The 16,121-nt window shown below is 33.7% G+C and overlaps 1 protein-coding gene across 5 annotated transcripts in view; it reads right to left on the bottom strand.

The window, feature by feature from the left end:
- Positions 1 to 16,121, bottom strand: part of BRINP3 (BMP/retinoic acid inducible neural specific 3) — a 683,233-nt gene that overhangs the window by 181,479 nt on the left and 485,633 nt on the right. For all 5 annotated transcript variants that reach the window (XM_082394505.1, XM_082394506.1, XM_082394504.1 and 2 more), the window contains exon 4: positions 7,850 to 8,040. In XM_082394505.1, coding sequence (XP_082250631.1) covers positions 7,850 to 8,040 — 191 coding nt within the window. The remainder of the gene's footprint in view (positions 1 to 7,849; positions 8,041 to 16,121) is intronic.

Below are 16,121 nucleotides of genomic sequence, written 5' to 3'. Positions count from 1 at the left end.
TGTCTACTCTTATTCAGTGTATTTTTTATGTCACACATTCCAGCCAATGTCAGTCAGGTCAATTTGGTTCTTTTCTCTGTCTTCATGTCTGTACTAATACTTTAAAAAATATGGAATACAGTTATAATATCCATTTTAGTGTTCTTGTCTGATAAGTTTAATGTCTGTGTTCATTCTGAGTCAGTTTTAATTGGCTAAATGCTCTCTTCATTATGGTTTGTGTTTTCCTGCTTCTTCACTGCCTGGGAAATTTTACTGGTTTTTATCATTGTGAATCTTACTTTTTTGGATAATAGATTATTTATTTATTTATTTTGTATTCCTATAAGCAGTCTTGAGTTTTGTTCTGGGGTGCAGTTCTTGGAAAGAGTTTGATTCATGTTGGTCTTATTTTTTATAATTTTTGAGGTGAGTCCAGAGAAGAACTTAATCAAGGTTGATTATTCCCCACCACTGAGGCATGCCATTTCTAAGCATTTCATGCAGTGCTCCATGAACTATTAGTATTTCCTTTCTGGCTTATGGGAACACTTTTCTAGGCCCTGAGTGAGTGCCGAATACTGTTCTCTAATCCTAATCCATGGTGTAGTTTTCTTCCCTGATGTCAGGTAATTTCTACACATGTATGTACTCAACAGCATTCTGCTAAGTATTTGAGGGCAAACCCCTACGGTTCCTGGGGTTTTCTCTCTACATGGCTTTCTCCTCTTTGGTGTTCTGTCCAACAACTAAAAACACCTAGGTCTCTCAACTCTGACCTCTATCCTCAATTTAAGGAATTTTTTGGTCTCTGCCTGGATTTTCTCTCCCTGAACCACATCCTGGAAACTCTTTCAAGACAGCAAGCTGGGGCAATCATAGCACTCACCTCAGTTGTGTCCATTTCTCATAATCATTGCCCTTTATTACCTATTGTTCAATGCCTGGTAGACCATTATTTTTATATCTTTTATCACTGTTTTTGATTGTCAGGTAGGAGGGTAAATTCAGTCCCTGTTAATCCATCTTGGTTAAAAGCAGTTCTAACTATTTAGAGATTTAAATTTTTATTTAGTGTTATTTGCTTTGCTTGATTTTATTTTTTCAGGCTTCTTCAGGTCAAATATTCTTTGTATATGGAAGAGATAATAATTTAGTCAGCGCTCAGTTATAACACAGAAAATATAATTATATATAACTTGTCACAAGAAAGATAAACACAAGATGCATTTTGAGTGAAGATAGTAAGACAATTGTGATGTGAGAGAGCAGAAAACAAATAAAATATAATGGCCTCAAACAGTATAGGCTTTGTCACAGGACATAAGATCTTTGACTAGGAAAGAGCTGAAAAAAGAAGAATGGAATGAAACAGATGCTAAAATATACCACAAATTGAAGTTTTAATATTTTTCCCTAATTTATATAATTAATATTTAATCTAAACAACAAAGCTTAAATTTATTTTACAAATTTACCATTTGGTAGCCACTATATATATAAGAAGTTATTTTGATTAAAAACCAAACAAAAATAAAAACAGATTCTGCTTTTGCCCTCCAGCAAATTAGGATTGTTTGTCAAAATTAGAGAAGACATGGCAGAGGGGAAATAAATATCTGTAATGCAAACTAGAAATATATTATAAAGCATATGAAAGTTTAGAATATGAAAAATATATGATTCTTAATTATTCTGGAACTTTTTGCTTTCATGAATTTAATCATGACACTAAATTTACACATATTAATTATTCTTGAATGATATATTATTCCTTTATACTAAAAAAATTGGGGCAGATAAATAAAAAATTCAGATAGATTTGTGGTCAACTTGATCAAAATTGTCCAACTTGTTAAATGTACTAAGCTGGGCTTCCCTGGTGGCACAGTGGTTGAGAGTCTGCCTGCCAATGCAGTGGACACAGGTTCGAGCCCTGGTCTGGGAAGATCCCACATGCCGCAGAGCAAATGGGCCTGTGAGCCACAACTACTGAGCCTGCGCATCTGGAGCCTGTGCTCCGCAACAGGAGAGGCCGCGATAGTGAGAGGCCCGCGCACCGCGATGAAGAGTGGCCCCCGCTTGCCGCAACTAGAGAAAGCCCTCGCACAGAAACGAAGACCCAACACAGCCAAAAATAAGTAAATAAATAAATAAAATAAAATAAATTTTAAAAAAAAGGTGTAAATGTACTAAGCTAAATGTACAGCTTGTACTAAATAATTAAATACTTTTATGTGTGCGTAAGTTAAAACATTCTTTTGAAACCCGAAGAGAGTTTGCTATTTAAAAGAGAGACCTTCCTGAAAATAAAACTAATATATGAAATCAAACCTCTAATTATTATGAAGTATTTACATGTAAATTGTCTTACTGGGTTTTCTTGAATTAAGAGTTTTTGAACATATAGAAATTTAAAAATTAATTGTAAACTTTTCCTAATTTAAATTACCCCAAATCAAATAATTTACATATCAAAAATGCTTCTTGGAAAATTATTGTCAGGCCTAATTTTATCAATAGCTTTTGAAATTTATTTTTGTTCCCTGTGCTATACAGTAGGTCCTTGTTGTTTATCTATTTTACATGTAGTAGTTTGTATCTGCTAATGCCAAACTCCTTATTTATCCCTCCCCACTCCTTTCCCCTTTGGTAACCATATATTTGTTTTCTACATCCATGAGTCTCTTTCTGTTTTGTATCATATTTTAGATTCCACAAATAAGTGATATCAGATGATATTTGTCTTCCTCTGTATGGCTCAATTCACTTAGTATGAAAATCTCTAGGTCCATCCATGTTGCTGCAAATGGAATTATTTAATTATTTTTCATAGCTGAGTAATATTCCATTGTATATATACACCACATCTTCTTTATCCATTCATCTGTTGATAGACATTTAGGTTGCTTCCATGTCTTGGCTATTGTAAATAGTGCTGCAATGAACATTGGGGTACACGTATCTTTTCGAGTTAGAGTTTTCTCCAGATACATGCCCAGAAGTAGGATTGCTGGATCATATGGCGACTCTATTTTTAGTTTTTTGAGGAACCTCCATACTGTTCTCCATAGTGGCTGAGCCAATTTACATTCCCGCCAACAGTGCAAGAGGGTTCCCTTTTCTCCACAACCTCTCTAGCATTTATTATTTGTAGACTTTTTGGTGACGGCCATTCTGACTGGTGTGAGGTGATACCTCAATGTAGTTTTGATTTGCATTTCTCTAATAATTAGCAATGTTGAGCATCTTTTCATGTGCCTGTTGACTATCTGTATGTCTTCTTTGGAGAAATGTATATGTAGGTCTTCTGCCCATTTTGTGATTGGGTTTTTTTTTTTTTTTTGGTTTTGAGTTGTATGAGTTGATTGCATATTTTGGAAATTAAGCCCTTGTCCGTCTCATAGTTTGCAGACATTTTCTCCCAGTCCACTTGTTGTCTTCATTTTGTTTATGGTTTCCTTTGCTGTGCAAAAGCTTATAAATTTGATTAGGTCCCATTTGCTTTTGTTTGTTTGTTTGTTTTTGCTTTTATTTCTATTGCCTTAGGAGACTGGCCTAAGACAACATTGCTGCGATTTATGTCAGACTATGTTTTGCCTATGTTCTCTTCCAGGAATTTTATGGTGTCATGTCTTATATTTAAGTCTTTAAGCCCTTTTGAGTTTATTTTTGTGTATGGTGTGAGGGAGTGTTCTAACTTCATTGATTTACGTGCGGCTGTCCAGCTTTCCCAGCACCACTTGCCAAAGAGACTGTATTTTCTCCATTGAATATTCTAATATTCTAATGTATATCCTAATTTTATGAATAGATTTTGAAATTTTAATTTAATGTATTTTTATAATTTCAGAAATAGAAATGTAGCTCTAAGTTGTGGAGCCTCTTCTCAACATCACCTTCAACACCCTTAAGTAAACTATGCAGCACTAAGACATCACTTGGAGACAGATTTTTAGCTGGAATACTGACCTGTAAGTTAACTTTATCATATTGTTTGTGCTTTTTCCTAAATTTGTTGGAAAAAATTCTAAACACCATAATTTTTAAAATCTTTCAAATAATTTTTCTATATTAGAAAAATGCTAGCAATACAGTATGTTATTTTTTCTTTTAGAAAAATAATAACTTGGCTCTTTTAAATTTTTTAACAGTTACAAATATTTTAATTTTATTCACTGCATGTAATCTGATTTTTAAAACTTAAAGTATTAAGGAAACTTTTGAAAATCCATATACCACATCAGGTAATAGATTGGATTTTTCCCGAAATGTATATTTTGATTTTCTCATCATTGTCAATCACATATTAAAGTTTATTTGATTATTTCAAAAGAAACCTAAAGAATATGTTAGTATGATTTTTTTAGATAACTTGAGTCAATTGAATTGAATCTTCTCAAAATAATTGACAATTCTAGACATTATACTTGACATGTTTTTGCACTAATAATTATATTGAGAAATAATATTTGATATAAATGCCATTATGAAATAGTATAGCAGTTAATTACGCTCTATGGGCATTTGAGCCATTCATTTTTGTTTACAGATGTGTTAATGAAATTCAATCTACATTTACATTCACATTCATAATTAGAAGAGGTTAAACACAACCATTTTTTCTATTCCATTTTCTAGAAACTGGCTCAGTTAACGCTATGTGTCCAACTCTTTTGTGTTTTTGCAAGAATTAGCATGATAAAAGCAGGCATGCTTATGCAGATTTAATTATATTTTTGCTGTTTTCGGATAATGATTTTATTTGACTTTATTTTTTAACAAAACTCTGTCTCCTAAATTCTGTGAATCAAGGGACATCTTCATACAACATTTGTCCAAGAAATTAAATGCCCACTACACGGCACTTAAAAACCCAAGGTGTTTTTATCTAATCAAAGAAATTGTAGACTTGCTACCCTTCGTGTGAATCTTTATAATATAAAATCAATGCACTGAACCTTTAGAGATTTAGTAAAGGAGTTAAGCTTTTGATTTCAAATATCTACAGAAGCACTTTGCATTGAGTTATTTATTCAAGTATAAAGGATTTCAGTAGTTGAATGCCCTTGGATTCCATTTACACACCCAATACCCTCACCCCTCAGTCCCTCTTACCCTGTTAACTCACATCTAAGCAATTAAAATCTTATAATTGTGGGAAGACATTTTTTACCTGTGTTGGGATACATTTGATAACTAAGGAAAATAAAAGATACTCTCCTCAGGAAATTACACAGGAGCATAAAAGCGTGCATGAAGTTCAAGGACTATGTCGACCTGCTGGAGCAGTTTTCCTGGAGCTTTCACAGTAGCCCAGACTGCAGCTGACCCTGGGCCAGATAATCACTCGTCACTTAAAACTATAACTGCCTCAGGTGAGAACTCCATCCAGGCCTAAATTTAATCCTGAAAAGTCTGACCTCCCTCCCCTCTTTCCCAGTCCCTACTACCTCACCCTTGCCTGCCCTATGTACTTCCAGGATTATTTTCTTAGTCATGTTGCTGCCAGCACACATACCTCATTCGGTTTTTTTTCCCCTTAGTTATGCACAAGATATGTGTACTTCTCTTTACAACCCATCTCTATATCATTCCCATACTGTTCTCTGTTTCCTCCCCTTGATCTAAAGCTCCACTTTTCCTTCCCGTTCCCAGCCCCACTACACACACTTTAAAATACTTCCATTATGTGCTCTAGAACTCCCTTCCAAGACTAATGGGCTCCAGCATTTTCTGGAGTCCTTTCACGGTGAGGCTGTTCACTCTCCCACATTCCAGGTTACTCCTTTGTCTTCCCCAGAGCTGTTTTTAGATCACTCTTTTATGAAAGTCACTTCTCCTTTGGGGCTGGCTCATTTCTACCACACATGAAGCTTTATCATCCCCAGCTGTATCATCAGGGTCTAAGAACAATGCCTGTACACAACAGCCTGCACCATTAAAACATGTGTCTTTGTGATACATACTTCTCTTGTGGGAGAAAAGAGTACATACAAATATCCATTAAGTTTTGACATAAACTGTGAATGAATATTTCTTAATCAGTATGGATACAAAAAGTCTACTGTATAATTCTACTTGGCACTGAGCAAAAAAATCAATAGCCGTATAATAAACATACTTACTACAAGGATGTCTTCTATTAGAAAATACACTTTAAGTTTCTGTTTATATCATTGAAATTGATTTCTGAAAAAGCCTATTTCTTCTCAGCAACCTCAAGCTAAATACCTACAACACTATCCTACCTTACAATATTTTTAAATTAACTACATCATCTGCGTTCATGCTGGCTACCTTTTTATCTATTCAGCATAAATATTATTTATACACTTGATTAGTCAATATAATGTAAGTCCTATAGTCAGAAGTAGACTAACTATAATTGTATAATCTATATCTACAGAAGTCTTTTTCTTAACCTCATCCACTAGCAGTATTGAAGATGGGCAGTTATGGTTTGTGTAACCCTTAAGCTAAAGATATTTTCTTTCTTTTTTTTTTTTTTATTGGGGTATAGTTGTTTTACAATGTTGTGTTAGTTTCTACCATACAGCGAAGTGAAGTAGAGTTCCCTGTGCTATACAGCAGGTTCTTATTATCTATTATCTATTATATAGATCTACTATAGTTATCTATTATAGTTATCTATTTTATACATATTAGTGTATGTACGTCAATCCCAGTCTCCAAGTTCATCCCACCTCACCCTCCCTCTCCGCTTCCCCCCTGGTGTCCATATGTTTGTTCTCTACATCTGTGTCTCTATATAGCTAAAAATATTTTCATGTCATCTTTTATTCTCTCTGGGACAGTCTTGGACAAAAGATGTACCTTGGGCTAATTTTTCTTAGCATTCTCAACATAACAACATACTTACTTTTCAATTAACTGGAAAAAAAACACACATTAATTTTAATCTCATAAAGCAATAAAATGATATATTTAATGAGTGCTTTTTACATTAATTATGAAATGTTACATTTGAAACACTGGGAAATGCTCTTTATGTTTTATTTTGCTCTTATTAACTTAGTCCAGAATCACACTATCACATGTGCCAACTCTTTGGTCTGTTAGTTTTGCAGTGGCCACTGGCCAAACACGATAACATGCTGATCTAAACTGCCAGAGAAATATGTCAAAACATCTACTGTTTTGGAAACCACTGCCTTTCTCTCTCTGTCTCTGTCTCTCTCTCTTTCTCTCCCTTCATTTCTTCTGAAAATTAAAGGTATCTTATTCTCCCATGCTCTCAGTTTTTGTAAAGTCAACCTTAGTTGCTTCAAAGGCAAAGGATTTTAGTGAACATACAGAGTTTATCCAGTAGTTCTAGATTATGGTATATCTTGACTTCTAGAAACTTATAAACAAATACTTGTACTTCTCAATTGTGCCTTAAAAACATGGTGGGGGGGGAATACTCCTTGAACCAGACTTAATGATTTTTGTGTCACTGACCCACTTTGAACCTAATAGAGCCCCTTCTCAGGATAATGTTTTTAAATGCACAAAATAAAATATGAAGTTTTACAAAATAAATCAGTGCTATTAAAACAAAGTTTCATCTATGTACGCTTTGTGAGGGAGTCTGTGTACCCGAGGATAAACTGACACTACTCAAGTGTATTTGAATTAATGTTCTGACATGAAACACCTTGACCCAATCATCAAGTTAACAAAATTACATGAAAATATATACAATTTCATCTTAAATGTACTGCAACACTTAAAGCAAAAGGACATATTAAATTATTTTTCAGGACTCAATTGTTTAAATCAGTGAGACATGAACATATATAGACATGGATTTTAGAGACAGAGAACAAAATGGTGTGACGTAACTCTAGGGTAAACATACTCATACCTTTATGGCAGTGGATGCAATTTGAATGTGGTGAAGTCTCCGAAGGGTGCTGTCCCTGTCAATGAAATAGGAAGCAGCTAGTTGATGTAGCGTCTCCAGAGTGACCGAGGAGCTGTTGGCGCTGGGATCACTTCCTTCAGATCGTTTGCTCAGCTTCCGCTTGTCCACAAAAATTGTGAGTGACTCCTCTCCTGCATTAATAATATTTTACATTATTCCATTTCCCACTTCAAATCAATTTTTTCAACTACCTGCAGGGGAGGAAGCCTAGCTTACAGCCATAATGAAACAAAAGAGTGATAAACAACAAACAGGCAGGGAGTTTTACTTTTCTTTTGTTCTCAAAGATTTCCCATATACCTAGAAAAGTACCCGGGATGTTGATGGTTGTGAATACATAAATATTAAACAGCAAGCTTTTGCAGAACATGTTCTCTAGATTATATTGACTTTCTCATACAGTTTAGCTTACCTAACACTCATTGGGTCTCAAAGCAAATTAAAATAGGAAAATATGGAAAACAAACTCAACATTTACTACACATCAGCATGGTAAATGGAAACATGACCAAGCATATTACAAAACATTAGCTGTTTTCAATTGTACCCTTAAAACACAGAGAAAATATATACATGCATATATAGTAATATAAATATTTATGCATTAAATTCAGAGGTTTCCTACACATGGCATTAAATATTAAAATATTGTGTGTTAATAAGCTCTATGGAAATCACTAACCTCCATGAGAAGCTTTAGGTACTTGACAACGGATTCTCTAAGGTGAAATTTAAAGCAAATTACAACTAAGCTGCAATTTTCAATGTTTGAATATTGACAATAAAGTGTCAATGCCATTCAAGTCTAACATTAAGAACTTGCCATCCTCAGACTTCCAGATTCTTAGATATTCATCTAGCATATAATTGTCAAACTAGAAGCTTGTTCTCATTCTTTCAGAAACCCATCTGTTTAGGTGGCATTATGCCCACTGACAATTTGTCAAGCCAGTTTTCTAAAAGACCAAACAAGATTTTCTAGCAGAAGAATAGCTTGCATTTCTTCTCCAAATTAAAAATAATACCAATTTTAAAATGCCGCAGCCTAACTGACCATCCAATTCTAAGTGACAGTTCATACTTCTCTGCAAGAGATCAGGTGAATTGGTATCAGAAATAAGGTGTCAACAATGTTATTTCGGAAAGTCGCATTCTCAGTTTGTATCTGGACATCAATATGCAAGCTGGAAATGAAGCAGACTAACTAGAATTGCTGAAGGAAAAAAAAAATCTCAAAAATATGAATGAGTGGGTCAAGTTATCAACAGCATTAAGTCCTGTACATGATAAACAGCCTTCGGTGGGAATATCTGAAAGCAAAAAGGGAATACATATGTCAAATACTATAGAAAAAAAAAATCCACAGCAATTATTTACCCCTAAAGGAGAGATGCAAAATAATAAATAAAGCAATAGTAAACAGTAACACACAGTAAGTTTTAAAAATGTATATCTCAAAAAGAATAATTCTAGGAGGGCAAGGGTCATTTGATATTAGGAAATCATTAATATAATTCAGTATATTAACACATCTAGAAAGAAAAACCTTGATGTCCATTAATGCCTCAAATGCATTTGATGAATATTTATACCTATTGCTGGGTAATTTTCAGTAAGTTAGGAGTCAGTGGAAAATTCCTTAAAAGGATAAAACATGTGATTGTCAACCTGAAACCAACTGTCTTACTTAATCGGAAAACCCAGAAGTCATTCCCATTAAAATCATAACCTGTCAAACAAACCCACAACTGGTACTACGTTTTGACATGATATTAAATATATTAAAATGTAAATATAGAAGAGAATACAATTAGAGTAATAGTTTTTAAAAAACACTTAAAATTATCTCTTTTTGCAGATAACATGATTATTCATCTGGAAAACTCAAGAAAATAAATGGACAAACTACTATGCAGAGTAACAGAAATTAGTAACTGCAGAAAATAATAAAAACTTTACTAACTTAACAAACTGAAATATACAAATAATACTTAGTTAGAGGTAATAATGGATTAGCATATACCATTTAAAATACCAATAAAAATGCAATATATATATGAAAAATTATATGCCACCCCTGAAATAACAAAAGTAAACTGAAAATGGCATGGTACTTTGTTTCAAATAGGAATATTTAAATTAAAATATATCAATTTTACTTAAGTTAATGCATAAGTTTAATGCAAACATCATTTTTTGTTTGTTTCCTTGAACTAGTCATGTTAATTATACATTTTTTAGGTAAAAATTAATCAAAGAAAAGTCACCAGAAGCTTTCCAAAAAATAGGCAACAGTGAGGATGCCTTGCTATATATGAATATATATTGTAAAATGTGTATAATTAAGACAGTGTAGCACAGAAGCATGAATAGACAGAACACTCGAACAGGAAAATTTTAAAAAACCCCAGTATATATGAAAATTTAGTACACGATAAGGATGGAATATTAATTCAATTGGGTAAAGGTGAACCTTCTAATAAATGACACTTTGACATCAGAATAGTCATTTGCAAAGTAAAGGATATGATTGTATATGAGGAGATATTGCAAACAAACTGGAGACAGGAATATTTAATAAGATGAAACTACTCAACTAGAAAAAAAAAAGAATGAAAATGCATGAGTGGGAAAAGCATTCCTAACTATCACTGAACGTCTGAAAGTAATAAAATAAAAGATAGAGGAATTAGACCATATAAAAAGAGATTATTTTTTCCTAGCACAAAATCACCATAAGTAAATTTTGCATTGGGAAGAGATGTTTGCAACTTACATAAGGGACAAATGGCTAATACCTCTAACATTCCAAAAACTCCAAAAACTCAAGGAAAGAGAGAAATAAGGTTCGGGCATAACAAATAGGAAAATAGTGTTTAGATAAGAAGAGACAAAATGGCCCATATAAATTTGAAAAGGCTTTCAATCTGTCATAGTATGAGAAATGCAAATTAAAAATATATTGATATATCACGTAGCTATTATGGAATTTACCAAAATTCAAAAATTTGACAACTTTGTCAAAGCTGTTGGCAAACTAGAAGGAAACAGGCCCTATGATATATTGCTGCTGGAGTGCAAAATGATATAACTATGGAGAGAAATTTGGCAATAGTTAGCAATAATTGACTCAGCAATCCTACTTTTAAGAATCTATCCCAAAGAAACAATTGCTAAAATATGCAAAAGTTTTCTCACTGTGGCTTTTTTATATTATGTGTAACAACACAAATGCCTAATCAATAGGAATAAACTATGTTAATACAGAGAGTAAAATACTGTGCAGCCACAAGAAAGTAGTGAGGATTATTTCTGCATACAAATACGATCAAAGAAAAGTGGATAAAAGTATGCTTCACTAGTGGGATTTTTTTATAAGAAAGTGTATGATACAAATATATGGATGGATTTCTTTTTATTTGGGAAAAAAAAAAAAAAAACACTGGAAGGATTAACCAAAATCTTTTATCTATATTTACAGAGTGGAGGTAACACTTTGGGAAGAAAGACTTCTCTGAATATACTTTGTTAAAGTTTTTTAAACACTGGAAAGATTTTTTAAAATATTTTATTTATTGTAAAAATCAATCAAATCAAATAGAAAAAATATCAATCCCTAAGAACTAAAAACAGAAGCCAATGTTACTAAATGCTTATTGTTTAGAGAAGTAATTATTTTAAGTGACTTACAAACATAGTACTTTAAATGTAAATCCATTTTTGGAATATATTCTGAAGACAAAAAATGTAAAAAGGATCAGAAAACTTCATTCTGTAGTCTATTTGTAGGTAGGAATATTAGTAGTTGTAGTCAGTTTTATATAGTATGTATGGTTACATATGGGTGTATGGGCATTCACTGTACAAGTCTCTCTACTTTGAGTGTGTCTGAAAATTTCATTTGAAAAAAATATCATGGCATAAGTGTTTACGTTTGGCCCACGATTAAAATATGTTTAGTTATAATAAAATTTTCTTAAGTAATTAGTAAACTCATGACTTTAATGTTATGACTAAAATAAAATTCTAAATGATTTGACAGTTGCAGATGATTCCATTTGTAAAATACATCTAAATCCAAGCTCAGCCTTAGTGCATCCGTAATGTTTTCTACAGATTCCTGTATTTAGAAGGACACTTACTCTAATCTTTACTTCAATTCAGCAATACACAAATGAAGTTCAAAACACTGGTTCAACTGATTATTGAACATTACTTTTGCCTTCTGGAGAGGCATGAAAGCCATGTAAATACGTGAAGAGAATCATCTTCACTATGTCTCTCTTGCATTGTAGTGATTTTCCCATTACTAGAGGTGTCCAACATTAATTATATGTCATAGAGCAGAAGAGATAATTAGACCACTATAATGGATTCTTTCACTGGATTATAAGGTTCTGTATGAAAAAAAATGTAGAATTAATTATTATGGTTTAGGTGTAAGTGTACCAACTACTGGTACCAAACAGATTCAGGTTCTAATGCTGGCTTCTACTTAGTAATTGAATGATCTTGAATATATAATTTATGATTCTGTTTCCTCTTACATAACATGAGTATAGTAATTTCTTCTTCAAAGTATGGCTATAAGCATGAAACAGATAATATCTGTAAAGGACTTACCACATGACTAGAATTCAGAAGTTGCTAGTACACATTTTTTTATTCATCACAATTCCTTAGAACTGCATAAAGCAACTCATTCCATATCTGCACATTTCTAGTAATTTTAGCTATTTTGTCTTATTTGTGAGGAACAGAAGACTGTCCTACTTCTTCAATGATCTCCTTCTTCATAAATTTATTAGCTCTAATCCTAGTTTGCATTCACATACAGAGAGTAAAGATCTCCCAAAACAGTCCATTAAATACTGTATCCCCCTACATGTCTTCACTCTTCAGGTAAAATATGCTATATCATTAATTCTTCTTAATAGGACCTCTACTGAGTCCTACCTCACCCAAAAAGGGAGAATAGCATATGCTAATTTTAAAAAGCAAATTAAATCTTACACCTACAGGAATTAGAAAAAGAAGAATAAATAAAACCCAAAGTTAGTAGAAGGAAAGAAATAAAAAAAGATCAGAGCAGAAATAAATGAAATAGAGACTAAAAAAAAAATAGAAAATATCAATGAAACTAAAAGCTGCTTCTTTGAAAAGGTAAACAAAATTGATAAACCTTTAGCTAGACCCATCAAGAAAAAAAGGGATGGAATTTCCTGGTGGTCTTGTGGTTAGGACTCTGGATTTTCACTGCAGAGGGTGTGAGTTCAGTCCCTGGTTGGGGAACTAAGATCCCACAAGCTGCATGGCACGGCCAAAAAAAAGAAGAAAACGAAAGAAAAGAAAAAAAGGGAGAGGGCCCAAATCAATAAAATCAGAAATGAAAAAGAAATTACAACCAACACCACAGGAATACAAAAGATTATGAGACTATTATGAACAACTCTAGGCCAATTAAATGGACAACCCAGAAGAAATGGACAAATTCTTAGAAAGGTACAATCTCTCAAGACTGAACCAGGAAGAAATAGAAAATAAGAACAGACCAATTACCAGTACTGAAATTGAATCAGTAATTAAAACATCCCAACAAACAAAAGTCCAGGGCCAGATGGCTTCACAGGTGAATTCTACCAAACATTTAGAGAAGAGTTAAGACCTATCCTTCTGAAACTACTCCAAAAAACTGCAGAGGAAAGAACACTTCTGAACTCATTCTATGAGGCCAGTGTCACCCTGATACCAAAACTGGGCAACAATATCACACACACAAAAAAGAAAATTACAGGCCAATATCACTGATGAACAGAGATGCAAAAATCTTCAACAAAATACTAGCAAACTGAATCCAACAATACATTAAAAGGGTCATAAACCATGATCAAGTGACATTTATCCCAGGGACGCAAGGATTTTTCAATATCCCCATATCAATCAATGTGATATAACACATTAACAAAGTGAAGAATAAAAAATAATATGATCACCACAATAGACGCAGAAAATGCTTTTGACAAAATTCAACATCCATTCATGATAAAAACTCTCCAGGGGCTTCCCTGGTGGCGCAGTGGTTGAGAATCTGCCTGCCAATGCAGGGGACACGGGTTCGAGCCCTGGTCTGGGAGGATCCCACATGCCGCGGAGCAACTGGGCCCGTGAGCCACAATTACTGAGCCTGCGCATCTGGAGCCTGTGCTCCGCAACAAGAGAGGCCGTGATGGTGAGAGGCCCGCGCATCGCGATGAAGAGTGGCCCCCGCTTGCTGCAACTGGAGAAGGCCCTCGCACAGAAACGAAGACCCAACACAGCCATAAATAAATAAATAAATAAATAAATAAATAAATAAAAGAGAAAACATCCGTGTGAAATGCCAACTTTAAAAAAAAAAAAAAAAAAACTCTCCAGAAAATGGGCATAGAGGGAACACATACCTCAACATAATAAAGGCCATACATGACAAACCCACAACAAACATCATATTCAATGGCGAAAAGATGAAAGCATTTCCTCTAATATCAGGAACAAGACAAGGATACCCACTCCTGACCCTTTTATATAACAGTATTGGAAGTTCTAGCCACAGCAATCAGACAACGAAAAGGAATAAAAGGAATCCAAATTTGAAAGGAAGAAGTAAAACTGTCACTGTTTGCCAATGACAGGACACTATACATAGAAAATCCTAAAGAAGCTACCAGAAAATTACTAGAGCTCATCAATGAATTCAGGAAAGTTGCAGGATACAGAAATCTGTTGCACTTCTATGAACTAACAATGAACTATCAGAAAGGGAAATTAAGAAAACAGTCCCATTTACCATCACATCAAAAAGAACACAATACCTAAGAATAAACCTACCTGAGGAGGTAAAAGACCTTTACTTGGAAAACTATGACACTGGTGAAAGAAACTGAAGATGACACAAACAGATGAAAAGATATACTATGTTCATGGATTGGAAAAATTAATATTGTTAAAATGACCATACTACCCAAGGCAATTTACAGATTCAATGTAATCCCTATTATAATACCAAGGGCATTTTTCACAGAAGTAGAACTAATTTTAAAATTTGTATAGAAACAGAAAAGACCCAAATAGCAAAACAATCTTGAGAAAGATGAACAGAGCGGGAGTAATCACACTCCCTAACTTCAGACTACACTACAAAAGTACAGTAATCAAAACATTATGTTACTGGCATAAAAAAAGACACACAGATCAATGGAAGAGTATAGAGAGCCCAGAAATAAACCCACTCACTTATGGTCAGTTAATCTATGACAAAGGAAGCAAGAATACACAATGGAGAAAAGACAGTGTCTTCGATAAGTGGTACTGGGAAAACTAGACAGCTGCATGTAAAAGAATGAAATTAGAAGACTTTCTTACCCCATATACAAAAATAAACTAAAAATGGATTAAAGACCTAAATGCAACACTGGAAACCATAAAATTCCTAGAGGAAAACATAGGCAGAATACTCTTTGACATAAATTGTAGCAACATTTTTTATGGATCTGTCTCTTAAAGCAAAGGAAATAAAAGCAAAAATAAACAAATGAGCCCTACTTAAATTTAAAAGCTTTTGCACTGCAAAGGAAAGCACTGACAAAACAAAAAGACAAACTACTAAATGGGAGAAAATATTTGCAAATTATATGACAAATAAGGGGCTATTATCCAACATATATAAACAGTTCATACAACTCAAGATCAAAAAAACAAACAACTGGATTAAAAAATGGACAAAAGGCCTGAATAGACATTTTTCCAAAGAGCACGTGCAGATGGCCAACAAGCACATGAGAAGATGCTCAACATTACTAGTAATCAGGGAAATGCAAATCAAATCCACCATCAGATATTACCTCACACCTGCAAGAATGGCTATCATCAAAAAGAACACAAATAACAAATATCGATGAGGATATGGAGAAAAGGGAACTCTCATACACTCACGGTGGGAATGTAAACTGGTGCAGCCACTGTGGAAAACAGGCTTCTCAAAAAACTAAAAATAGAATTACTGTATGACCCAGCAAAATTCCACTCCTGGGTATATATCCAAAAAAACCCAAAAACACTAACTGGAAAAGATACATGCACCCCAATGTTCATAGCAGCATTATTTACAATTACAAATATATGGAAGCAACCTAAGTGTCCCATCAATGGATGAATGGATAAAGAAGATGTGATA

This window comes from Balaenoptera borealis (genome assembly GCF_965194805.1).
Source record: "Balaenoptera borealis genome assembly, chromosome: 1".
Classification (NCBI taxonomy): Eukaryota; Metazoa; Chordata; class Mammalia; order Artiodactyla; family Balaenopteridae; genus Balaenoptera; species Balaenoptera borealis.
Note: the sequence above shows the minus strand (reverse complement) of the source record. Positions and strands in the feature narration are given on the sequence as shown.